The 27,112-nt window shown below is 46.5% G+C and overlaps 1 protein-coding gene across 2 annotated transcripts; it reads right to left on the minus strand.

Moving 5' to 3' along the window:
* DLGAP5 (DLG associated protein 5) lies at nucleotides 1–26,700 on the minus strand. Of its 2 annotated transcripts, none has more exons than XM_081019468.1 (19): nucleotides 26,571–26,700; nucleotides 23,054–23,296; nucleotides 22,222–22,442; nucleotides 14,905–14,985; nucleotides 14,304–14,391; nucleotides 13,800–13,904; nucleotides 12,239–12,312; nucleotides 11,570–11,856; nucleotides 10,760–10,896; nucleotides 9,774–9,903; nucleotides 8,201–8,286; nucleotides 7,853–8,013; nucleotides 7,388–7,483; nucleotides 5,714–5,924; nucleotides 4,797–4,998; nucleotides 3,629–3,689; nucleotides 3,271–3,520; nucleotides 2,259–2,308; nucleotides 1–228 (listed from the first exon to the last, which is right to left on the minus strand). In XM_081019468.1, exons 2-19 carry the CDS (start codon nucleotides 23,283–23,285, stop codon nucleotides 127–129), a joined length of 2,574 nt encoding a protein of 857 aa, XP_080875594.1. In that variant the 5' UTR covers nucleotides 23,286–23,296; nucleotides 26,571–26,700; the 3' UTR covers nucleotides 1–126. The 2 variants fall into 2 exon arrangements, with proteins under 2 accessions (XP_080875594.1, XP_080875595.1); XM_081019469.1 differs by having other exon boundaries at nucleotides 23,054–23,300; nucleotides 26,571–26,676.
* Between the last annotated feature and the right edge of the window lie 412 nt (nucleotides 26,701–27,112).

The raw sequence follows: 27,112 nt of genomic DNA on the forward strand, positions 1-27,112 counted from the left end.
AAACTTTAATAAACATTTAATAGGAGTACTTAAAAACAGAAAAAACCACAGTAAATTTCCTTTTACCCACTCCCCCCACCCACCCCGGTTCGTAAATAAAAATCAATCTTATTCTGCCCCTTCTGATTAAGTAAGTGGAGAGAAAACAATGAGGTCGTTGCTTGGGTTGGCCACAAATTTCTCCGCCTGGTTCCTCGGAGTGACGAAAAGGCTTTCATCCAGGCTGGGCTGTGGGGAACAAATAAGGAAGGTTATATAATATAATATAGACAGGAAAGCAGTAAATAAATCATGTCCATGGAAATCAGGTGCATGTTGTACACTGCTGAAAAATTCAAACTTTTGGAAGGAGGCTAGAAATCTGCTCTCCTGCTTTAGGTAGAAACTTTATGGCAGCAAAAGCAGTTTGACAGCATAATGGACTCTCTCATAAAGTGATGAGCTCTCCATCATTCAAAGTTTTTAAGCAGAGGCTGGATGGTCACCTGATTCTTTAACTGATTCCTACACTGCAAGGGGTTACTCCTTTCGGTCCCTTTCTAACTCTACAATTCTGTGACCTGCACTTCCCCTCTTATTTCAAGACAGAATATACATTCATCTGCCTCCTCTCAATAATAAAGGTAAAGGTACCCCTGCCCGTACGGGCCAGTCGTGTCCGACTCTAGGGTTGTGCGCCCATCTCACTTAAGAGGCCGGGGGCCAGCGCTGTCCGGAGACACTTCCGGGTCACGTGGCCAGTGTGACGAAGCTGCTCTGGCGTGCCAGCACCAGCGCAGCACACGGAAACGCCGTTTACCTTCCCGCTATAAAGCGGTACTTATTTATCTACTTGCACTTTGATGCGCTTTCGAACTGCTAGGTGGGCAGGAGCTGGGACCAAACGACAGGAGCTCACCCCGCCACGGGGATTCGAACCGCCGACCATAGTCCTAGGCACTGAGGTTTTACCCACAGCGCCACCCGCGTCCCTCTCAATAATAGCCAAGTGATAAAAGACTGACAAGTGCTTTCACAAACAGCATCCAAGCTCTTTCATTGCTGTGTGCCTTACACCCACTTCACACTTGCATGCAATGAACGGCTTCCTTAGCAGAAGTGACTCAGAGGCTTCTTGCTTAATGGCAACTGCCTCCAGGGCTTTCAAAAAAGTGACCTAACCGGTTAGAGCAGCAAACAGCCTAAAAGGGAGATCAAGGATCCTCCCACCGAATTTAGAGATACCATCTGACAGATAGATAGTTATCATAAACGGCAGCGGTAGCGTTACAGTTGCTTGTCATAAGCAGTAGTTGTTCCCGTGTGGATTAGAAGAACGTAATACGCTGAATTGCCTCATTGCCCAGCCTTAAGAGAAGTTAGTTACCCTAACTTTTCCCTAGGCTTTTGATCTGCCAAAGTAATGAAGGTGACAAATAAGGCTGAGTGATATATCACTGTATTGTCCAAAACTGGTTTGAAGTCCAGATTGTGATATCGGTTTCATAACTTTTGACCTGGCAATATATTGTGAATCGTGTGTGCATGTACGCGCTATACAAAAAAATCACAATGTGGGGGAAAACTGTGAAGCCAGCTACGGGAGGGGAGGTAAACTGCATTTACTTAACATTCCCCACCCCACCCCCAATTGTTGAATTTAGATTCTAGGCTGCTTTGGGGCAGGGACCTGGCCATTTGTCTTCATGAAGCTGTCAAGTGCTTTTCAAAGAAAGAGTCAAGAAGCTGGATAGAATGCCATCCAGAGAAATTTTCACTCTGAGAAAAGGATCCGGTGAGGAGATGTGTTCATGCTCAGTTGCTCTGACGAGCCCACGGCTGCACTTTCCTAATAATCTATGTCCATTTGTTACTGATTTCTAAGGAGTTGGGGGGGGGGGTGAAAGAGAAAGGGCTTCTTGACATAAGCCTGACTTCATTGCACCAGACAGCTGGAGTCCTTTGCAACTCGGTGCAGCCTCCTTATGGCACATCATAATCTGCATTATGCATAATCTCCATGTATAAGACTAGGGTTTTTTTTACTCTAAAATAATGTTAAAAAATGGGGGTCGTCTTATACACGGGGGTTGTCTTCCCCCATTTTCATAAATTTGAGTCCCCCAAACTAAGGGGTGTTATACACAGAAAAATATGGTGTATATATATTTAACAGGAAACCATGGCATCAGATTTGTCGCAGTAACTGGAGAAATGTTACAGTTGCTAGTCTTTAGAAGTCCACCCAACCCAATTAGCTCCTTTTCAAACAAACATACCTGGAGTTCAAGCACTGCAGCTTCGCTGGAGAAGTCACCAAGAAGAGAACCTGGAAAATAAGGATATATTTCCAGTGGGCTTTTTAACCTAACTTAGGTCTGGTTCAGTAATATGTAGGAGAGGGTTTCTAGTGGGCTGTATCAATAAGGTTTGAGGATACACATCTCGTTACCAAGTACCTATGGTTCATGAATGACAGCAGGGACTCACCGCTGTCCCATCTCAAAACCAGCACAGGCAGTGACTGTTGGGGACATGTCTGATGTGTGCGCAACTGCACATGCGCACACAGTGCTGAACCCAGAGGTGACACGAAAGCGTCACCAAAGGGGGCAAAACACAGTGTTTTGAGGCTTTTTCAACGGGTGTTCTGATTCTATGCAATTTCACGCAAGCACATAATGACTCGGAATGCAACCCCTGCACAAATGGGGAGTTGCCTGTAACAAACAGAAAATATCTTCATTTCAAGATATAGCAGTCAAACACAAGGAAGTGTCAGCAGGGTGAGAATATAGGAGCAACGAGACACCCACCCCCAATGCTTAACATGTGAACTTGGAAGTCTGCCACGCTGTTCACAATGAGACTTCCTTTTCCTGAAAAACAAGCCTAGGGTGGCAGCCTAAAGGTTCTGGGCCAGATTTAACAAACCCTGTTAGCCCTTGCAAGGTCTAGAGCGACTGCGGTTCCCCCTCGTCTCCCACGGGCCCCCATATTGGCTCAGTGGGGTTAGGAGAGCCTTCAAACAGCAATTGTTACAGCCCTGGGCTGAATTCCACCTTCCATCTACAGCTTAAAGCAGCTGATCACACAGGCTGTAACCTCCACAGAAGATTATGCCACAATGCATTTGTTAGTCTTTAAAGTGCACCAAAAACACAATGTGGTGAGTGAGATACAAGAAGCTCCTTGAATTCAAATTCTGAACTGTTCACATAATCACAGAATAATACATGGACCTCAGCCAGAGGTTCTTCCCGCTGCCTAAAAAGCCCCATGGAAATCTACCTGTTTGACATTCTGGAGTGGGCAGCTCTTCAGCCTGGGAGCAAGTTCCTTCAGGCTGGGAATCCTCCTTGGGACTCCATGAGAGAACATCCTGTTCGCCCAGATCTGCAATCGTCTGTTTCACCTCTTCTGTAGCTTCTGAAACTTCTATTTTATCAATGGAACCTTCCAGGCCCTGAGAATCGGTAGAAATCAAGTCATCCATATCACACAAGGGTGATCCGCTGTCACAAGTGGCTGTTTGTACATCCTAAGAGTTCAGGAAGGAAGAGAGAGAGATTTCAAGGAGCAGAATGAGATGGGGGCCGTTCTGAACTTTCAGGACAGGCAGACATTCAACACAGACGATACAACTTACAGCAGCTTCTTTCGCCATGTCTTCTGCTGTAGCACAGGGTTCCTCCGCAGCTTGGATGTCACTGGGGGGAGATCACACGTGTTCATCATCAGTCAGAAACTTGCATGTTAGGTTTTTAAAACGTTCATCTTGGGGGAAGGTGTGCATGGGTGTGAATGACAGCTGACAAGGGCGGCCCAAATTCTCCCTCTCAGTTTACGTCCAAGATACTGGACGAACAATTACAAGGGCAAAGTTTACAGCGTGAATTAGCACAGAGAAGCACTTGTCTGAAATGAACAGCTGCTTCTCCCAGGCAAATATGCCAGCAGCAGGATCCCACCCCCTGCCCCAATTGCATCTTTCCTACAGCTGGAACAAAATATTACAAAGCTGTGTTCAGCACTGGAAGAGACTGAGGTGACACAGCTGTACCCGTGGCCAACAAAAATTGGGTTGTGCATTTTTGCCGGAGGGAACTGAGATGGGAGAGGAAGGCAGCGAGTTTTTAAGTTGTGCTCTCCGCAAGGGCATTTTCAGCACGAGTTAAAATGAACAGCTTCCAATGACAATTCAACTCCAAGCCATACAACCAATCATCTGGCACAGGGAAAAGAAGGCAGAGGTCTTGAGCAGAGCGCTGTGGTGTAGGAAGAGAGCAGGCGTTGGTTGTGCCCCAAGAGGTGGCAAAAGCAAATGAGGGTTTCCACTTTTGTCTTGCAATCCTCTAGCTCAGTGTGGATCGCACCCAGCAGCTGCAACTAACCTGCTCAACAGCACCAGCCTACATAAACCTTGGGGCTGAATGGAGCCTCTATCCATCAAGACAGAATAACTGTGGTGGGGACAAATAGAAAGCGGAGCTGTTTCATGCTTTGTGTGTGAACACCCAAAATAATTTTTGCTGTTTACTATGCAAAATACTGTGTTTTCCTTGTGCAAGGAAGGGGGGGGCTGTGGCCAGATGATGGTGGACTACAATTCCCATCATCCCTGACTGCTGATCACACTGGTGGGAGCTGTAGGCCAGCCATATCTGGAGGCCCACAGATTCCTCACCCCGGACAAGATGGACTTTCAGTTCGATCTGGAAATAGCCACTGACGAGGCGATTCATCTGGATCTCACTAACACAGACAGTCATTTCTGCACCAGCCAAAAAGGGCTCACATTCAGGCCAACTGCATACCATTGTTCAGAAATGCAGCAGAGGTCAGTTCTGGCAGGTTCCAACACCGAACTCTGATCCGAAGGAGGAGGAATGGCGTTGGACGCGGTTGGCGTGCCTAGCCTTACAACACAGGTATCTGCACAGCTCTGAAGCAGGGCCCTGTTGGCAGATCTTGGAGTCATCCGCCTGGAAGCCCTGCTTGCAGATTGAGGAGTCCTGCCTGAGCAGTGGAGAGAGGAGGAATAAATCAATGGATATTCTATTAGGATGTCATGCATGTCAATAGAAAATCTGGATTCTTCAGAATTGCCCCGTGTCCTTAAACATATAGAAACTGCTTAAATCTGACATAGGGGATGGCGGAAGATTGGCTCCAGTCTCTCTACCTGTGGTGTGCCAGCTGTGTCCACTCAGAAAACTAAGAGATGGCTTCCACCATTCATACCCTGAAAACTTCTCAATAGGATTACTAAAGAACATCCTTTGTATGTAACTGCCCTGGAAAATGAGCTAGAAACTTTTACAGGTACAGAGTACAGAGTGAAATCTTCACTGGCTACAGGGCCCAATTAAAGGAGAGGTCTTAAACCCAAGAACTGAGTCTTCTCACTTTCGGAGTTGTTTCAATAAACCTTTGTGCTGTGTGGTGAGTGTGTATGTCTATGGAGAACAGGAAGCACACACACTGCCTCTTAGCTCACAGTATGTATAACCAAAACATTTGGTCTGGGGTAGGGGCTGGGGAGATAAATTCATGGTTCCCCTACCTACTATTCCTTTTCTAAAGAGACCTGCTTCACCATCACCTCCATGCTCCTCATTCCCAGTAACTGAGTAAGGCACGCTCACTAGACTTCCAGAGGTGCCCCCTGGAGCAAAAAAGCTTCTCCTTCACACCCAAATTCACTCACAGAAGGAACTGCTCCAACACTGACCTGGGAAAGGCCTGGGTGATTCAATTTTGAAAAACCCTCCATTAAACGTCACTTTCTCTGGGGTTTCTTGACCTGCAGCCTCCACCATCAGCCCTTCTGCTTTCATCTTGTTCTTCACGGCTGCCTTTATCGCTGCAAGGCGCTTTCGGGCTGCTCTCCTTTCAACAGAGCCACCCCCTGCTTTGGTTGCCCTTTGAGGGGCTGCCTTCTTCTGAAAGACAAAAGGCAGGACAGCATTTTCTCCCCACTCTCTCCAACACCTTCTAAGAGCTCAGACAGAAAACTGGCACAGTGCAGGACGCTTCAGCCTTCTGGATGTTGATAAGTTACCCGCATCCCTGCCCATGCTTGCTGGGGCTAGTGGGAGATGAATTTAAGCAACACCTGGAGGACTAAAGGTTCCTCATGCCTCCCACAGCAGCCAGGGAAGTGCTAATTCAAATCTCAGTCAAAGGCTGAAACCAGACTGGCAAGGAGCCAGAAAATCAGGCTCATCCAGGAATGTCTATAGTTGCTCCGCCACAACCCTCTCAATTATCTACCACAGAAAGGAAGCATTTGCGACCAGGCAATAGTTGCTACAATCTGCTGCATCCAGACCTGGCTTTATCAGTAACGGTTGCAGCTTAAGTCCTGCAAACTTATAATGATTGCAAACTTTGGAACTTTAGGGCTAGCCAAATACAGTTGGCTTATTATCCTGCGAGACCAACCTTCACCAACCTGAGGACCTCCAAATGTTTCAGACTACAACTCCCATTAGCCTGTGCCAGCCCAGCTGTGCTGACAGGGGCTGATGGGAGTTGTAGTTCCAAAACAGTTGCAGGGCCCCCAGGTTGACAAAAGTTCCACTGGGATATAGAGCCCTCTAATGGTGAACTATAGAATGACATGGACTCCACTCACTACGGAAACAGCAAAATCACTTGGTTAGATTAACAGAATTGTTGGAAGGGACCCCAAGTGTCATCTCGTCCAACCCCCTGCAATGCAGGAATTTCAGCTAAAAGTGTGCAGATGGAACCCTGACTTTTTCTTCTAAAGGCACTCTTTCATTTACTTCTCTAGAACACATTTCAAGCAATCAGTGTACTTCTCATTATCTCCGATACCCCTGAAAGGTTGACCAGTGTTATTACCACCACCGCATACTGAGAGCAGGGGGCTTGCCAAAGGCCATGACCTGGAGGTTGCAAGTCTTACAGATCACTCGTACTTAGCAAGCATCTCTCTCTGGCACCTTCTACTATTTGAACTGCGTGTTTGCACAAATTCAAAGAACCGCCCAGTCTCCCACCCTGCCCTGTCGGTTAGCAAGAGGATGATGGGTGAGGATGGGGGATGGCATGGGCCACTTTTTGGTTGGACAAAACAAAACATGGTCCCCAATGAGCTCACAAACCAAAATACAGCACAAAGGATACATGGGTCAGCGATGTGAGTGCAGTCTGTGATTGTTTTCTGTCACAGTTGCTGAGGCTACGTGACAGTTACTCTAGAGAGAAAAGGTTGATTTCCTGCCTAGAGGCCTAGTGAAGATCTACTCCAAAAAGTGAGAGAAGTATTTGTGGGGGTTTTTTTAGCATCCTCCTGGAGTTGCTTTGGGAAAGTCTGTCTTTTGGTAATCCTGTTACATTGACAACCCAAGAGCAGAATTACAGAAGCCTCTCATACCTTGAGGGGTCTCTTGGCCTGGACATCGTCTGCCATTTGCCATCCATTCTCCTGGAGCTTCCTCAAGTTCTCAAATTTTTTCTTTACATCTTCTACCTATATTCAGAAAACCAAAAGCAATGAGAAAGAAACGACGACGGCAGGACTAACCAGCTCAATTAGCCGTATTTATTAAACTGATTAATGGTGCTTGTTACTTAAAAGGTCCCCAAGTGACTTAAATTTAAAGCTTCATTTGGCTGCATTCTTTGAAAAACAAGACAAAGAGCCCTTAATGCTCAAGAAACTTACAGGGTAAAAAGCAAAGGGCTAAACCTGCAGAAATAATGAAACAGCTTCCCAAAGCTGATTTGCACACAATGCAAGTGGGAAGGATAAGTGTCCCGTATTGAACTTGTGGGATGACAATGCGCTCTTGAAGAACCACCTGAATATGAGACAAACTTTAAAAAACAGAGATCTTACTTGGAAGTTCACCATATCCCAGAATCCATCCAGGTCATCACAGGTTGTTTCCTTTTCTCCGCGTCTGAACTCACAGTTATCCACCAGCCCTTCAAACTGCTTGAATCTCTCAGCTATCAGCAGCCTGGTTTGCCCAACAGTGGTACGGACAAGATCTTTGGCTGTGGAAATGAATATTTCATTATGTATAATAAAGTGTTTGATGAGACATTTAAGAAGCCTAATTCGTACAAATCTCACTTGTGTAGCTTGGGAGTGTCAAGGCCAAAGCCACTCGGGCCAACAGACTCGAGCAAACTGTTCCATCCAGGACAGCAATTATGCAACTCCTTCAGCTTCTTCACTTACCATCCTCTGGAATATCCGCCTCAGCTGCTCCATCCCACTGAAGGCAGTGTGATGCCAGTCTCTCTGCCTCGCACCGAAGGAGGTTTCTTTAAAAAAGCACAGAGACAGAATGAGTACAGTCATAAAAGGTAAAGGGACCCCTGACCATTAGGTCCAGTCGTGACCGACTCTGGGGTTGCGTGCTCATCTCGCTTTAATTGGCAGAGGGAGCCGGTGTTTGTCCGCAGACAGCTTCCGGGTCATGTGGCCAGCATGACTAAGCCACTTCTGGCGAACCAGAGCAGCACACAGAAATGCCGTTGACCTTCCCGCCAGAGCGGTACCTATTTATCTACTTGCACTTTGATGTGCTTTCGAACTGCTAGGTTGGCAGGAGCAGGGAATGAGCAACGGGAGCTCACTCCGTCGCAGGGATTCGAACCGCCGACCTTCTGATTGGCAAGCCCTAGGCTCTGTGGTTTAACCCACAGCGCCACCCGCGTCCCTGAGTACAGTCATACCTCGCGTTAAATGTGCTTCAGGCTGAGCATTTTCAAGTTTCGCTCCGCAGCGACCCGGAAGTAACCGAGCGCGTTACTTCCGGGTTTCGCTGCTCGCACAGACGCTCAAAATGACGTCACGCGCATGTGGCAAACCTTGACCCACCCTCCAGAACGGATCCCATTTGCACCCAGAGGTACCACTGTACGTGGCAATACTGGAGACAGGGTGGGCTTCACACAAACTTTGCTCCAATTCCCAGCCCTTTAAAGTAATTTGCATTTGCATTCCACCCTTCAGCAGCAGAGCTTCAGGTGGCATCCCTGGGGGTTCCCCGCTTCTTCCTCACAATGTGCCCTGCGTTGGAGGTTTCACCGAAAGAGGGTGACTGCCTTGAAGTCATCCCGGGAGTTGTGTGTCCAGGTAAGGATCTGAGCCCAGTCTTGCCAGGCCCTGGCCCAACCAACCATCCACAACATCACACATGACCTTGGTCTCTCAGCCTAACCAACCTTACATGGTTGTTGTGAGGATAAAATGGTCCTCAAAAGCGTATTTACCATTTGAGGCCCCGCTAGTATGACTGTGCATTTAATTCCGTTATAGATATTGCTGCATATATTGAGTATTGTACTAACGACGGACAGCATAAAATGGTTTTAAGGAAATAATAATGATACATCTGGGAGAGGGGTTATCTCCTTGGATGATTAGTAAGTTCTCATGCTGTTCTGTTAAGTTGCAAAACATCTGTGGAGGGCTTTCCCAATGCCAACTGAGCCAACCCCTCCATTTAAGAGTTCAGATGTGTTTGAGGTGTCAATGGGCTCTGAGCCGAGTGAGTGGGAAAGTGTGCCAGATTAATGGGCTAAAAAGGAGCTTTAGAGACACTGCAGCTCAAAGGGAAGAGAGCAGCTAACTAAAGTGCCTTTTACTGGGTCAAGCATTTAGCTCTGCAGTTACTTTGATGGCAAAGTGAATCTCATGCAAAGCAGAGGGACTACCCATCAAGAGAGTGTTCCATCAGCCAGTGTTCTCTTCAGTCACGCTCCCAAGTGTATCAGTCTGGACCCCTCTGCCCTTTTGTACAAACCTGAAATAGGGCACATTGTGTTGTGGCTCTCCAGCTGGGTCGGATGAATCGCTTGCTGGCAGATCCACTTTCTGTGGATTGATCTGCTTTTCAAAGGGAGTCGCATCCATTGTTTCTTTAGTTACACATTCTGAAAGATGAAGGATATTTTTACAGAGAAAACTGCAGAACACTGTAAAAAGCACAGGGAAAAAATCATGCCGCAATATAACTCTGTCAGTCCACCTGGTTGAACGAATTGCCTGCCTTTTGACGACTTATCAAGTTTAAACTTATACTGTATATCCATAAAACCGTAATACAGTGGTACCTCAGGTTAAGAACTTAATTCATTCCAGAAGTCCGTTCTTAACCTGAAATTGTTCTTAACCTGAGGTACCACTTTAGCTAATGGGGCTTCCCGCTGCTGCTGCGCTGCTGCCACACAATTTCTGTTCTTATCCTGGGGCAAAGTTCTTAAACCGAGGTACTATTTCTCGGTTAGCGCATTCTGTAACCTGAAGTGTCTGTAACCTGAATAGGTGCTTTTGGAGGATAGAGGAAGTTGCAACAACTTACAATTCAAGACTGTATCACTCTCCAGTCTCAGCCGCAATGATAAATCAACTTGAGCTTCAGTCTACTAAATGGCACAATCTTAAAAGTAGGTTTAGCATTTTAATTGTGTTTTACAAAGTCTGAAGTATTTCGGGTGGACATCACATGAACAGCATGCAATTCCTGTTCCTAAATTTGAGACTTTCATTAGCTGCTTTGAAAGCCTTGTGGGGCTATGAAGCAGGATACATATTACATATGAACAGATCGAAAGCTTAGGAAAGCCTTACAACAAACCTATAAGGCAGGTTGGCATTGCAGGTGGAGGGGTTGGGAGAAGGGCAACTTGACTAGGACCAGTTGTGAGTTCAAAGTGGAATATGGGACTTTTGGCTGAAAGTTAGCAACTGTGCTACAAAAGCGCTCTACCCCCACCCCACCAGACCCACCTGTGTTAGCATCTGGAAATTCAAGTACAGATGGATGTTCCTGAAGATCTGCCTTTGTCATTCCTGGGCTAGAGACCTTCTGTTTAAGCCCACAGTCCTGTGGCAAAGCTTCCAGACCACCTTCTCCAGGGACTTGGCTAGGAAAAATAATAATTTACTTGGCATTATGTTTTACATGTATGTTTTAATGTATTTTTAATCTTTTGTTGGAAGCCACCTAGAGCGGCTGGGGAAACCCAGCCAGATGGGCAGGGTAAATATATTATTAATTATTATTAATTATTAATATTATTATTATTATTATTAGGCAAGCATCTGAATTGACAGAACATTAAAGCACTTAGGCAGTTTAAGTTCCATTAATGACATAGCACAGAAACTCTCCTGCAAGGGAAGGAATGGGGGGGGATGCTTCTCTTACATGGCATTTTGACTGGGTCAAGGCAGTGCACACATTTGCCACAGCTACTTCAAAATAAACAGCAGGCAGCTTTCCACTGATATTTTTAATGAAGTCAGGCTTGCAAATATTCAGATCACTCAGGAAATCTGAACACTGGATCTGAGCCTTCAGAATATTGGCCTGAGTCAAGGTGTCAACTCTAAAGGACTTCCCAGATCTCATGGTTCTATCAAATGATGCACATCAAGAATGGCTAATGTCTTTGGGGACATAGTAAAACCTTCGGGAGCTGAAAGTACCAATTTTTAATTTCTAAAAAGGACAATTTTTGCAGAGGTCAGAGAGATGTTGCAAAAACATTTGGGCAACTCCTTATCTCATCAGAGGACCCTATGGTAGCCCATTACCTGGTGGTCTCTGCAGGGCTCCAGCAAAGATTGGGCGACAGGAATACATCTGCCTTGGAAGGGGACATTGGCTTGACTTTGTAGGCGGTCAAACCCTCCAAAGGCTTGAACACAAAATTCTGAGGGGCAAATGAGCGCTCTCTCCTTTGTGGTGCAGGAGCCAGGATGATAGGGGCTGGAAGGTTTTCTTTCTCCAGGTTTTCTTTCTTCAACTTTGCGGCTGTAGCCATAGGGATTTGGGAGATCAGAGGCTCCACTGAATGATTCTCTTTCACGCCACACAATACCTGTAACAGGACATAAAGGTTTATTTGTTTTTCTTGAATGATATGGACTTCTCTCAGCCAGTAAGGAGCAGACATGTCACCCTAAATGCATTATAAGGGTGACACACACACACACACACACACACTTTCCATCATTGTTACACTTCAAGAAATATGCATGCAGATAGGTGAACTAGAAAAGGAGATAACATTGGAAATGTTGGCTGATGGGAAGCGAAGTCCACTGACGTATAGAGAGCCACCCAGTCCCCTTACCCTGCTCAAGATTCTTAATCTTTCCCCCATTACATGTTGATAACAGCAATCTAACAAACAGGGCTGTAGAGATTATTGATATGAAGATTGCAGTGTGTGAAACACTAGGAAAAGCCAAGACACTTACTGTTGCTTTTGCATTTTTGACCCCTCTCTGCTGCTGCTTGCTGTTACTTGCTTCCCTTTTCTGCGGCGGAAAACCTAAAACAAGAAAAGCTGCAAGGTTCTGAAAAGCTCATCAGAACAAGGAAGGACAAGTCAGAGAAGTTTCTCAAAAGCTTTCTATGGGGACACATCCCAGATATTTGGGAAGGACAGTTGTAGTGAAGAAGCAAAGCATTGTGGGGAGACCAAAAAGGCCAAAGGATTTATGGGGAATGCGTTCTTGTTGCTTTAAGTGGAAACTTGCTGTCTATGGGAGTGAGAATCCTTATCGTGGGCATCTGCAAAAAGAAACTCTCCAAGTAATTAGTGGTATTCTAGCACCTGGTACTTAACAAAGCTGCCTGGGTGTGAATGAGTTATCAACCCTAATCACTCTGAGAATTGATATCTGGTGAGTCTCTGAAAATAAGGAGGAACCTTTTGATCCAAGTTCCTGAGAATTAACAAGCTCAGCTGTCCCAAGTTAAGTAATTAGTCAATAAGCTGACCATTGGTGCATTTAAACATCATCAAGAATTTTGATTGGATCGGAGTTCCGTTTCCACGTGAGTTTTAGAAATAAAGACTCTGAGAAAGTAGCCGGGGGTGTGCTCTGAAATCTGCAATTTCAGAGTCTGTCAGCTTACCACCTTGCTGATAGTTGTCCTGCCTGTGGGTCTTTGTAATGAAGATCTTTTCTGTCTTTGAGATGCAGATTCCATTGAGGACTTTGAAATTATACTAACTTTGTCTTTGTTCTCATTTGTAAGTATGTTAGCTAACTATACTTTACCATGTTATTGTTTTCTGTTTGAAATGTATAAGAGGATGTGCCTACTTTTTAAAGTATGTTTAAACCTGTTTTTTTTAAAATAAATTTTGAAAAGAGAACTTTTCTTGTCCTGTGTGCCATTGTGGGGGGGAAGTCTGAGTCCAGAAGCCTGACCAATCAGTTACGCACTACTTGTTGAATTTCTGCCTGCATTTTTGTGAAAGTAACTTGCAGGGCAGGGCAGCCGGTAACTAGGAAGCATAACCTTCTCCCTTGAGTTACATTTTCTGGTGCCCTGGTACAAGGGAGTGGTGGCACCAACTACCCTTTTGATGCGTTTTGTCCTATAAAAAGTATATGCTGCCGGCCGCCGTTTCTCTGAACCTGACCCAGCTGGATGATAAGGACAGGTGAGGGAGGGGCGCGTGGCCGGAGCATTACTACAGCAGTAATATTTGAGAAGGGCTCAGTAGTAGAGCATCTGCTTTGCACGCCGAAAGTCCAAGGTTTAATCCCTGGCATTTCCAGTTAGGGCTGGGATAGAGCCTTGTCTAAAGAAATCTTAGAGCGCTGCTTCCAGTCAGTGTACAGAATATTGAGCTAGATGGACCAATGGCTGACTCAGTACAGTATGAGGCAGCTTCCTATGTTCCTGGAGGAAAAAACCATGTTGAAAGTTCAATTTGGGCCAAGAAGAAAATGCAGAGTTGTCGCTATATGCATTGCTTGACATTTCACTCCCCAATCCACAGCTATTTACTACCTCACTCACCTGCGCTCACAGCAGGCCGAGATATCTGTGGTATTTTGGTCAGAGCAGCAGCGGTGGCCCTTGTAGCTCTTCTAGCAGCAGTTGTGGAAGTTGAAGGCTGCACCCCTGAAGGTGGGGGAGAGAGAAGATGTGTACTCCTTAAAACATTTCACATTCTGGGTGCAAGACGTCAACAGCACAACCTACTCAGAATCAAGTCCCACCGCGTTTTAGCAGAGGCTGTACGTGGCATTAATTCACAGAAGACCTGATAACTGGACAGGACCTGCCGTGGGAGCCAATAGATTTCTGTGCGTGGCTGTTGGGAGTCACACTCATACGATTAACAAATGCAACCAATTCCAACTGCAGCCACATTGCTTTGCATGTCCAGGAGTTCAATGGAAGACTTGAACTCAGAGCTCCAGGAGCAGTGCTTTCGCACTACGCTATCCAGAAACTCACACATATAGTAGCCCCAAAAGGTCAGGGGCAATCCTGCAGTGTTTGGACGACGATGCATACCTTTCCTCTCTTTGGAGGGTTTGTCTACGTAGATCTGCCTCTGGTTATGCTGAGCTGTTTGCGGAGTGGAGCCCTTGCTAGGTACCATCTATAGAGAGAAATGGAGTCAGGGTTTCATAAATGCATAACTTTGTTACTGTGAGAGACACACACACAGAGAGAGAGAGAGAGAGAGAGAGAGAGAGAGAAAGAGTGTTTACCATCCATTTACTTCTACAGGGCCTTCCTTTAATTCCCAATAAGACAATTACCTCAGCTATATGAACCTTACATCTATTTTTGCAAATAAGCCCCCTTGCAAACATTCTGGCCAAACATATATAGGTAGATTAGGATTTACTTTGCCATTATTAAATTTTTATAAGGGCTCAAATTAACATAAAACATTTGCAAAGCTACAAACTTTTTGAGTTGGCTATGACCCTTAATTTCAAGCTGCAAACACATAACACACAAACCTAACCCCATATGGAAAAATAAATAAATAATAACACCAACAATAAAGACTACCTACCCCTGGTTTGTTACCAAGCTGCCATAGTTCTAGCAGCTCATTTTTCTGTTCAAACCACATGTAAAAGAATAAAAATGTAAGACAAACCACTGATTGCGGTGGTCTAGCTGGTGGTCTGATTGATTCTTGCAATTGGTTCTTCACCTTTGACCTTGTTAACCGCGTTTCCTAGGAATACCCAACAGAGAGAGTAAGCACACATCACCCCCAGAAACACACATTTCCTACTAAATTTTAAACCAATAAACATTTTTTTAAAATAAAATAAAAAACCTGTATTTGCATCTCCTAACCAGAGTAGCCAACCATATGAAAGAATGGCCAGGCTGTCCAAAATCAGTGACCATAAAGGGAGATGGGAAAAGGTTTCTCTCAATATTTTCTGTGCTTAGAACTTTGTACCTAAGAAAGGTTGCTCTCAAATACTATCTGCAGTAAATTCCTGTGCTAATCCTGTGCTAATCTTACTTCTGCAAATTTTGGCCAGACAGTTAGCACACCGCCAGTGACTGCTTGCAAAATTTGGCTGACAGGTCAAAAGTTCAGATTTAACCAGGCCTGCTAAAGAGGCCCCTTTTCCTGTCTTATGCTTACTAATGCAAAGATGAGAAAAGACACGTGTACGAAGGAGAGGGGAGGGAATGTTTAGCAAGCAATAAAATGTGTTTAGCAAGCAATATAGATGTGCCACGTAAGGGAATAATTTGAGAAGGTATGGGAGGGGGGGAGAGTGCTCAGAGAGTATAAGAAAGTTTGCTGAAGTGTCTTGCTTTACAGCCAGTATATTTTCAGGAGCTATCCAGCTGGTTGTCTCTGTGTACAGATATTGTCTCTGTGCACAGATTTCAATAAACTTTTTCTCCAAAGAAGATTTTGCTTTCCTGGTACTTTTGTTCCCTCCAAGGTCCGGGGATGGCGTGGCTGATGGATCCCTAGGTAAATAAGGCTTCATTTCTTTGGGGGCTCGTCCGGGATAAGCCCTCTCCCCAATACGGACCGGAGGGCCAGGCTCAACCAAGGTGAACAGCTCAGCAGCGTTTGCAGGCTCCCGTGCGCACCCCACCTGTTTCGTGGGGGGAGCCAGCCACACTGTCCTGCAGTGGAGACATCTTGTTGAGGGAGAAAAACAAAGAGGACGGCGCCGAGGGGACAGGTCCGCAGCGGAAAAAGGTAAGCCCAAGGGAAAGGGCGTGGGCCCCCAAGGAAAAGGGGGGCGAGGCCTGATCAGCCTCAATTGGTTGCGCAGTAGAGTGCCAGCCACCAGGAATAAGGGGATTGGTTGCGCAGTAGAGTGCCAGCCACCAGGAATAAGGGGATTGGTTGTGCAGGAGAGTGCCACCAGCAAAAATTTGGAACAAAAGAAGGAGGGAAAATTATTTTGGTGTGTTTTGTGTATTGCATGCTGAAATTATTTTGGTGTGTTTAGTGTGTTACATGTTGAAATTATATTGGTGTGTTTTGTATGTTGTATGTTGCATGTCAAGATACTCTAGTGGCTGAATTGTCAAGTGTGGGCCAGGGCTTAGTGTCCCCTTGGCCGAGCGATTGTAGGTCTGTTGTGTGTGAAGTATCTGGAAGAAATGGGTTCTGGCCAAAGTAAAAGTACCCCTTTGAAATGCTTTTGGGGATTCAAGCTGATGAGAGGGGAGGATGAGGACATTGTGTAAATTAGATTGGCCCACCCCAAAATAACAAATTGGCCGTCCATCAGGACCCTTGATTTGCAACTCATTAATCCATTATATCAGAACATTTTGAATGTCCACCCTGATCAAATCCCCTACATTTCCACATGGAAGACCAATGTGGAACAGACCCCCCCCCCTCCTGGCTGAAGTCATGCTGCCAAAAAGTCTCAGGCAGCCGTATCTGCTCAGTCAGGAAGACAGGAGGACAACCCCCCAGTCCTCCAGGATTCAGAGAGGGAAGAAGATAAAAGTTTTGATGCCCCACCACCTCATGCCCCGGCAACAGCCCTGGCACCACCCCCGCCACAGGGAACAGATGGCCCAGCCCCCAATCCCGTGGACAATGCATTGGTAGACCTGGGCGAGGATGGAGAAAGGGAGGAACGAGAAGAGGATGGTGAGGATGAGGAATTTGTAAAAAGATTAGTTAAGTTGATAGGTGATAATAAGAACAGGCAGAACGTTTGAGAAAGTATGTGGAACCTTATGCAGGAGAAGTGGACGTCAGTCCCCATATGTTAAAAACAGCGGGATGTGTAGGGGAACAGAGAAGAAAGTGGCAGAAAGAGTGGGGAAGGCAGTGAAAAGAGTGACCCTCCATAGGGCACATAAAACACAGGAGGAGGGCGCGGCCAGAGTGATGCCTCTCCATAGAGTGTATGACCCTCCGGCCCCCACGGGACCTAACGGGGTGGTGCCCAATAGAACTTATACAGTTCAACATGTCCCCTTCTCTAGTGCAGATGTTTGTAATTGGAAGAACCAAAACCCTTCATTTGAAGAAAACCCTGCCAAAAATAATTAAGCTGTTTGAGGGAATTTTTTTTAAAACATACAACCCCACTTTTATGATGTGCAATATTTGATGGATGCCCTGCTAGCTACAGAGGAGGATAGGCGAATTCATGCTGAAGCCCAAGCACACATGAGAACGCAGGGGGCAGGAGATCAAGCTGTTGCAACAGGATATCCTGAAACTACACTGAATTGGGATTATCAGACCATTGAAGGGCAAAATACCCTCACCACTTATCGCCAGAATGTCTTAAGTGGCATGAGGAGGGCAGCCAGAAAACTCACCAACTTTGTGGAGGCCAGAGAAATAGTGCAAGGAACAGAGGAGGCCCCTGGAGCCTACTTAAAGAAGCTGAAGGAAGCCTACCGCCAGTATATCCATGCCCCTATCATAAAAACTGCCTTTGTAGCCCAAGCAGCGCCCGATATTTGCCGAAAAATCCAGATGGGCCACACCCTGAAATGGATGTTAGAAAATAGCCCAAACCACTTATAATCAGAGAGAGGAAGAGGCCCAGAAGAAAAAAGGAGAAGTACCAGGCAAAGAAGTTGATGGCCCTGAAGACGGGAGGTCCACCATTAGAAGAAGAGGAGGGCGAGGCCGCTTAGGAAAGAGTCAGCGTGCCATCTGCCGAAAGGCACCTATTTCCTCTCCCAGGCTAAAATGAGGAAATGTCAGATGCTACTACATCCGCGTTAGAAATTCCAAGTCACCACAACCCTCAACCCAGCTGCCCTATTACCGGTAGGAGTAGGTGAGGAGCCCACGCATGATTGCATTGAAGTAATGGATGAGGTGTATTCTAGCAGGCCTGACCTTAAAGATGAAGCAGACCCCCAGTGGCCATCATGGTTTATGGATGGAAGCAGCTTCATTGAGGCTGGACACCGGAAGGCAGGTTATGCAGTGGTAGCCCTGGAAGACCAGGTGATCGAAGCAAAGTCACTCCCGCCTGGAACATCGGCCCAGCTGGCAGAGCTAACTGCGCTTACCAGAGCCCTGAGCCTGGCAAAGGGACAGAAGATAAACATTTATACAGATTCTAAGTATGCATTCCTGACTTTACATGCCCATGGAGCCTTATGGAAAGAAAGAGGTTTGCTTACCTCCAGAGGAAGCCAGGTGGCCCACCCACAAGCCTTGTTGAACCTTCTGGATGCTGTATGGGAGCCCGAGGCAGTGGCAGTTATCCATTGTTATGGACACAAGACTGGACCAGGAGAAGTGGCCAGAGGAAACCGATTGGCAGACAGAGTGGCCAAGGAAGCAGCCCAAGAACTGGCCCCCGCCTCGGTTATTGGAGCACTGGTCCCAGAAGAGATTTTAAGCACCACTGACAAGCCAGCTTATACGAAGCAGGAAAGGGACACTGCAGACGCTCAGGAGCTGACATTGTCCAAAGAAGGATGGTACCTTACCCCTGATGACAGGATATGGATTCCAGAGTCCCTTTCTCGGCAGGTTACTCAGAGATACCATGATTCAACCCACATAGGACCAGATGCTACAACCAAGCAGCTGGAGAAATGCTTCTATATAGCCCACCTCTACCAACTGGCAGCCCAGATTTCCAGGAAATGCCTGCTGTGTCAAAAGAATAATCCCAGAGCCGGACCACTGGCTCCCCCAGGGATTCAGCATAGTGGAACTGCACCTATGGAAGATCTTGTCGTGGACTTTACTGAATTACCCCGTTGTGGACTACACTGCTACCTGCTGGTGGCAGTGTGCACCTACACCGGATGGGCCGAAGCATGGCCAACAAAGACTGAAAAGGCATTTGAAGTAACCAGGTGCCTGCTTAGGGAAATCATCCCTCGCTATGGATTGCCAAGGTCCATAGGATCTGACAATGGACCAGCATTTGTTCATGCAGTCCTACAGGGACTGGCAAAAGCGCGCCAGATCAACTGGAAGCTGCATACTGCTTATAGACCCCAGAGTTCTGGAAAGGTAGAGAGAATGAACAGGACTCTAAAGAATCAGCTGTCCAAGCTGACACAGGAAACCAGGTCTAATAGGGTGACCATGTTGCCCTTGGCATTACTCAGGGTCCGCAGTCTCCCGTCAAAGCGAACCCACCTGTCACCCTTTGAAATTGTGCTTGGGAGACCGGTCCCATATGTCAGAATGTTGTCCCCACATGCTGGTCAGGATATGCAATTGAATAATTAAGTCCAGATATTCTTCCGAGTTTTCTTTTGTCTCGACAGGTGGACCCAGGCTCGCAACCCCTGTGTGTTGGCTGCATCAGTTCGAGCCAGGTGATGAAGTGTGGGTAAACGATTGGGCACGGACGCAGCTACAACCGTGCTGGAACCTTATACCGTCCTGCTCTCCACACCCACCGCCGTGAAATTCGCCGGCATCACCCCTTGGGTCCACCACACCAGAGTGACCACTATAGATTGAACTGTGCAGTTAAATCCTGATTAACCCCTTCGGCTGACCATCTCCAGACCCTCCGCTGATGACCGCTCTGCTGATATCACACCGGAAGCTGATATCTCAACGCACAGCTGAAGAAATGGATGGGAGGGACGCCCGCGGGCAGCGTCCCCAACGTGAAAACCCGTGCCGGGACTGATCCAGGAAGTCCACCAGGACATTTAATACTTTCATAAGGACTTTCTCTTTTCCTTTTTTTCTGTTATATTCTGTATTGATTTGCTCTATGCCCCACAGCCCTGACCCTACCGAGCCATACCGCCCTTACTGGCCTGCTGGCCTCTGCTACGACTGGTTCGTCTTGCCGGTGGTAAGAGATGGCGTGCTCATTGACTACTGGAAACAGGGGTTTGATGAGGTTACTGTACCAACCTCATCTGATGGACCAGGTTCTAATCTTAATCCAGGCGTTAGATGGGACGGAACCTATCTTAATGCAAGTATTGCAGGGGTGGGAGCCTTAACCAGGTGTGCATTGAAATTGCTAAACAAGTGCCAGTAAGAATTGCCACCCCAGGATTTCAGCTTCCATATGCTCTGGTCAGTAGGGAGGCAGCACGAGAGTTCAATCCACCCAACAGGGTTAGTATGGTGATAGGCCCAATAATGCTTCTATTGCTTTTTTGCTTTTGTATTCCCTGCTTGATGCAATGCTTGCAGAATATGATGGGAAAGATGATGTCTCGCATGATGGGACCTCGCGTGATTGCTGTAATGAGAGAATATAGACCCCTACCCCAGAACGAATCTAAGTAATAGATTGTTCAAAAGAAGAGGAGGGAGTAAAGGGAGATGGGAAAAGGTTTCTCTCAATATTTTCTGTGCTTAGAACTTTGTACCTAAGAAAGGTTGCTCTCAAATACTATCTGCAGTAAATTCCTGTGCTAATCCTGTGCTAATCTTACTTCTGCAAATTTTGGCCAGACAGTTAGCACACCGCCAGTGACTGCTTGCAAAATTTGGCTGACAGGTCAAAAGTTCAGATTTAACCAGGCCTGCTAAAGAGGCCCCTTTTCCTGTCTTATGCTTACTAATGCAAAGATGAGAAAAGACACGTGTACGAAGGAGAGGGGAGGGAATGTTTAGCAAGCAATAAAATGTGTTTAGCAAGCAATATAGATGTGCCACGTAAGGGAATAATTTGAGAAGGTATGGGAGGGGGGGAGAGTGCTCAGAGAGTATAAGAAAGTTTGCTGAAGTGTCTTGCTTTACAGCCAGTATATTTTCAGGAGCTATCCAGCTGGTTGTCTCTGTGTACAGATATTGTCTCTGTGCACAGATTTCAATAAACTTTTTCTCCAAAGAAGATTTTGCTTTCCTGGTACTTTTGTTCCCTCCAAGGTCCGGGGATGGCGTGGCTGATGGATCCCTAGGTAAATAAGGCTTCAACCATAATCAGGTATCCTGACAGACACGAAGAAAGCAACTCTCTCAAATTTATGTGACAGACCACCACCTTCTATGATGTATGCATGATGCTTTTAGGGTGGTCTCTACTGAAGGGGGTTGGACAATTTCAAAAGTCTTTAAAGGTTCCTGCACACTTTATTCTTGGTCTCTCTTACCTCCTTACCAGGAGGGGAGGGAACTTTGTTGGAACAGAAAAATAAAGACTTGCCTTGCTTTCACTGCATCCTGCCTCCATCCATTTGTCTCTGATGGATTATGGACTTAGGGGACTCAAAACCTTGGGGAGTTGGGCAGCAAAAGCCACCCCCCCCATTTTTCTATAACATACCTATCGGCATACCTCTGTGACCAGCAAACCAGGGCAAACACCATGCTCAATTTTGTTCTTACAGGGTACATTTATCTACTTTGAGGTGAAGACCTGTGTACACAGTACCGTTTACCCTACATCCAGTGCACTCAAACTGTCGGTTTGGGAAGTGGTATACACACAATGTTAGCTACACTCCAGATCTATCCTGTCATTTCCTTTGAAATTTTGTGCTTTGATGCACTCCCCCTCCCCCCTAAAAAAAACACCAGTTTTCAAACTGAAAGAATGGCCTAGTTGTGCTTAAAGCCAGTAATGTGTGCACAGCCCAAGTCACATTAGAAGGTTGCATGCATATCTTATTTTTTCCCTGATGGAAGTGCTTGAAATGAGAACTTATGTACTTTCCTTATCCTGCTTCAGGGGACAATCTTATTCAAAACAGCCTACCCTGGCAAACCCCTGCTCTGAAGGCCCTTGACTTTAGTAACGGAACACAAGTGACTGTCAGCACCACAATTACACATAACAGACATCAATTATTGGAGTGCCCATTGTGAATCAAGCTGATTCCTTCCTTCCTTCCTTCCTTAACCACTACCCACCAATCCCTTTTTTTCTGGTCCACATAAGGCATACCACCCCTCCAAAATCAGAACCTATTTCAAACTATAATATTCAACTCTGGTTTGGACAAACTAGGACAACCCAACAACATGGAAAAGAAACACAGGAGAGTTAAGTACACGTACCACACTTGCTGCTTTTGTTACAGTCTCCCTTGGCTTGCTGAGCACCGGTATATTTGATGGTTTTGAAAGGAAGCCAGGTGCCTCTGGTTTGAATTGCCCACATTTAAATACAGGCTTTCTCTGCTCTTTTAACTTCCGTAGTTCTTTCTCAGCTTTGTAACGCTGTAGCATTTCCAAACGCTCCTGTTCGCGAGACTTAGCTGAAGCACTTGATTTCTGGCCTACATGGAAAACAAAAATAACTTTAGATCCCATCAGAATAACTTCAGAGGAATTAACAGTCCAATCACATCTGTGTTTACATCAAAACATCTCGTGGATTTCGATATGATTTACTTCCAAAAGGGACCTAAATTGGAGACAGCCATATTCATCTACCTATCCACTATTACCCCAATGACTCATTCCTGGTCATTCATTGTCATTTCAGTCCAGAGGATCAAATATGCAAAATTAGTATTATCTGCCACTACATGAATCACTTTACACTTGTTTACATTGAACTGCACCTGCCATTTTATTGCCTGTTCGCCTACTTTCAAGAGATCTTTTTGGAGCTCTTCACAATCTTTTTGTTTTAACCACTCTGATAAATAATCTACTATCATCAGCAAATGAGCCTCTCCCACTGTTCACCTCTAACTTAACATCTTAACATTTGGGTGCCTTAGGAATTCTGGGGTGGGTGACGTCTGAACTTGGTCATTTATCAGTTTCTGTTTTGTTAATAAGGCCTCTGTAGCACATTAACTTTGTAGGTGTAGGAAATTCTACAATGACAGAGTCTAAAAATCAGTGCTTTGTCAAACACGAGTTGCAAGTCTTTACTTACTTGACTTTGTGCTGCTCCTTAGGAAGTATCCTTCACCTGACTCCTCCAGCAGTGAAGGCTCACCATTTCTTGATGCCTGTGCGTTGACATCAATGAGTCCAAACTGCCTGCCTTTATTAAATTCCTTGTGTCTGCTCTCCTTTTGGGAAATGGACTTTCGGTGGGCAAGTTTTGTCTTCAAGGCCTCCGTACTTAGGTCCTTTCTGTACCGAGCAGCAAAAGTGGAAGCCATCCTGCTGTTTCCTACCTGCGAAGTGAGAAAGATTATAGGCTATGGATACCCGCCCTTTTGTGGCACCCTACTTCACAACAGTAGTGATGTATGGAAGTGAGAGCTGGACCATGAAGAAGGCTGATCGCCAAAGAATTGATACTTTTGAATTATGGTGCTGGAGGAGACTCTGGAGTCCCATGGACTGCAAAAAGATCAAACCTATCCATTCTGAAGGAAATCAGCCCTGAGTGCTCACTGGAAGGACAGATCCTGAAGCTGAGGCTCCAAGACTTTGGCCACCTCATGAGAAGAGAAGACTCCCCAGGAAAGACCCTGACATTGGGAAAGATGGAGAGCACAAGGAGAAGGGGACGACAGAGGACGAGATGGTTGGACAGTGTTCTCAAAGCTACCAGCATGAGTTTGACTAAACTGCGGGAGGCAGTGGAAGACAGGCGTGCCTGGGGTGCTCTGGTCCATGGGGTCACAAAGAGTCGGACACGACTAAACAACAACAACAACATATTTAGGGTGCCTACATTCTGCATGGACTGGTTGCATGGCAATTACTTTGATAAAATACATATTTTGTTATGTACAAATGGCTTGAGACACCTATTAGGTCCCTAAGTTACCGTATAGCATATATTCAACACAAAAACAGGGACAATTTGTTGTTGACAAAGGACAGCTGGAGATATAAAGGGCCCTATTACCTTCAGGAGCTTAGGGCCCTAATCCAGCCCTGCCCCAGACATCCCATTAACAGTGGGGTTTTTAATTTTTACTAATTTAAAAGCTGATATCATCAAGTAAAGATTCCAAGTAATATCAGGAATAACTTGATGATAGTAGGAGCTGTTTGACTGGAAAAGAGGTGGTGGACTCCCCTTCCTTGGAGGTTTTTAAGCAGAGGTTGGGTGGCCACACTTGCACAACAGACTTCTGCCTATGCAAACAGGACCTCCCATGTGCAGATACACACTTCCCAGGTGTCTCCAAGATCTGCTTGGCAGGCAGAGTTGGAAGACCCTCTGGAGAAGTTTGGGGTGGGATGCTCATGGGGCTGGCAGGGAGAAGACAGGAAAGCAAAGTCTGTCACATCTGCTGCCAGGACAAAGATCTTGCCCTAGAGGTTTTTTGGACTGCCTTCCAGTTCACTTACATTGACAAGCTACTTGCTTTGATGCGAACATAGGTAAATGGTATTGCAACAAAACACTGTTTAAAAGTACTATAGGACCTACCCACATGATGCTGACCCAAACGTACACTAACACTATGCAGTAGAACCAAAGAACATTAGCCCATCTCTCTCCCCTCCCTTTTCCTCCAACTACATGATGTCTATGACAACAGTGCCTCATACTGAACGAAATGTGAAAAAGACCACAGATTGAAAATGAAGACACAAAGTGTACATGTTTGTTACTTTCCATTACAGATTTTCTTCTGTTACAAAGCAAACTTTAAAAAACGAAACTGAGTCAGACATTCCCCCCCACCCCCGTTAGTACAAGGTACTGCCTGCTTTAGTAAATCAGCCCTGAGTGCTCACTGGAAGGACAGATCCTGAAGCTGAGGCTCCAATACTTTGGCCACCTCATGAGAAGAGAAGACTCCCTGGAAAAGACCCTGATGTTGGGAAAGATGGAGGGCACAAGGAGAAGGGGACGACAAAGGACGAGATGGTGGGACAGTGTTCTCGAAGCTACCAGCATGAGTTTGACCAAACTGCGGGAGGCAGTGGAAGACAGAAGTGCCTGGCGTGCTCTGGTCCATGGGGTCACGAAGAGTCAGACATGACTAAACAACAACAACAACTGCCTGCTTTGCCTGCAATAGGAGTCTTGTATAGCTCAATATACAAGAAGAGCCTAGTCCAGCATCCAGTTCTCACAGGGGACAATGAGGTGCCCCAATGGGGAACCCTTAAGCAGGATTTGAGCGCAACAGCACCTTTCCCCACTTGCAATTCCTTGTAAATCGACCAGAGAAAACTACAATATCCCTGCATGCAGAGGAAGTGGCTACTAGAGGATGTGCAATCAGGAAGAATGTAATGCTATGAAACAGCGTCCTGATGCAGGGGTCAGCAAACCTTTTCAGCAGGGGGCCAGTCCACTGTCCCTCAGACCTTGTGGGGGGCCAGACTATAGTTTGAAAAAAAGATGAACGAATTTCTATGCTCCACAAATAACCCAGAGGTGCATTTTAAATAAAAGGACACATTCTACTCATGGAAAAACATGGATTCCTGAACCGTCCGCGGGCCGGATTGAGAAGGTGATTGGGCCAGATCTGGCCCCTAGTTTGCCTACCCATGTCCTGAGATATTTGGATGGGGGTGGTTTGCAAATTTAACACATAGTAGTAAGTTCCCTATGTATGGAAGTGAGAGCTGGACCATAAAGAAGGCTGATCGCTGAAGAATTGATGCTTTTGAATTCTGGTGCTGGAGGAGACTCTTGAGAGTCCCATGGACTGCAAGAAGATCCAACCTCTCCATTCTGAAGGAAATCAGCCCTGAGTGCTCAATGGAAGGACAGATCCTGAAGCTGAGGCTCCATTACTTTGGCCACCTCATGAGAAGAGAAGACTCCCTGGAAAAGACCCTGATGTTGGGAAAGATGGAGGGCACAAGGAGAAGGGGACGACGGAGGACGAGATGGTGGGACAGTGTTCTTGAAGCTACCAGCATGAGTTTGACCAAACTGCGGGAGGCAGTGGAAGACAGGAGTGCCTGGCGTGCTCTGGTCCAGGGGGCCACAAAGAGTCGGACACGACTAAACGACTAAACAACAACAAGTAAGTTCCCTGCTGCAGGATCAGGCCAAAGGGGTCCAGCATCCAGATCTCCGAGTGGCCGACCAGGTACCCCAGTTGGGAATCCCACTTGTGGTTCCCACCAACCGGCACCCAGAAACATTTGCTGCCTCCCAGCTGTGGAGGCAGAGCAGAGCAAATAGGTCTACTCCGAGAAGGACTGGCATCGCAGGCCACCTAATATCCCGGAATTCTTCAGAGGAGGAGAGCATTATTCGTTGGAGAGCAGCCACGATAGCAGCCTCCGCGAATCTTCCCAACCCTCATTGTGAAAGCCGTCCAAGTAGGCGGCCATCTTGTGGCAGGGAGTTCCGCAGGAGGAGGACTAACGTTCGGCCGAAGCTTCCCCACTCATAAGACGACGAACGAACCGCCGAGGGACCGGTCCTCCACCCCCTCAGTCCCTTCTTTCACCCGCTCCCCGCCCCCCCAATTTATGGGGCCTTCTCCTTCCCCACGGCCGCCCGCTCAACTCACCCAACGCGGCCTCCCCGCTCCAGCGTCGACCCCCAAACCGCCTCTCGGCTCTCCTCAGATTCAAATATTATGTTCCCCGCCGCTGATTGGTCGTCGGCGTCGGAATGCAGGCCGCCCATTGGCTGCTTTGCCCACCAATTGGAGGCTCGCTTGCTCAAGCGCGCTTTGGTGGGGGGTGGAAACAACAACGTCGGCCCCGCCTTCTTCTTTCGGGCCGCGTCTCTCTTTTCCACGCCCTCCGCCGCACTCCAGGGCCACTGATTGGCCCGAAGTGGAGAATTCCGTCACTCGCTCTTTCATTGGCTGGCTTCTTCCTTTCAGAGAGCCGCTGGCATAGAGGTAGGTAGAATGCAGAGTCGCACGCCTATTAGGAACTGGCGGGACTCGATGCGCCTCCTGGAAACTCCAGGAATTCGATGTTGTTTTTTAAAACGTAGCTTCTACTGCAACCGGCAAGCAAGCAACAGAATTTCTGTTGTGTTTCCCCCCCCTAAATCAGGTCTTATTTATTTAATGTGAAAAGAGACAAACATTGATTCTAT

The sequence above is a fragment of the Podarcis pityusensis genome (assembly GCF_964106645.2).
Source record: "Podarcis pityusensis genome assembly, chromosome: 1".
NCBI lineage: Eukaryota > Metazoa > Chordata > Lepidosauria > Squamata > Lacertidae > Podarcis > Podarcis pityusensis.

Bases quoted from the DNA above. Each gene is read 5' to 3' on its own strand.
- DLGAP5 (XM_081019468.1), bottom strand. From the start codon at position 23,285: ATGGCTTCCACTTTTGCTGCTCGGTACAGAAAGGACCTAAGTACGGAG. The intron at 14,392-14,904 runs GTTTGTCTTACA...TTCTCTCTATAG, and splicing joins CTAGACCACCGCAATCAGTG to ATGGTACCTAGCAAGGGCTC. The intron at 13,905-14,303 runs GTATGCATCGTC...CCCCACCTTCAG, and splicing joins ACCCTCCAAAGAGAGGAAAG to GGGTGCAGCCTTCAACTTCC.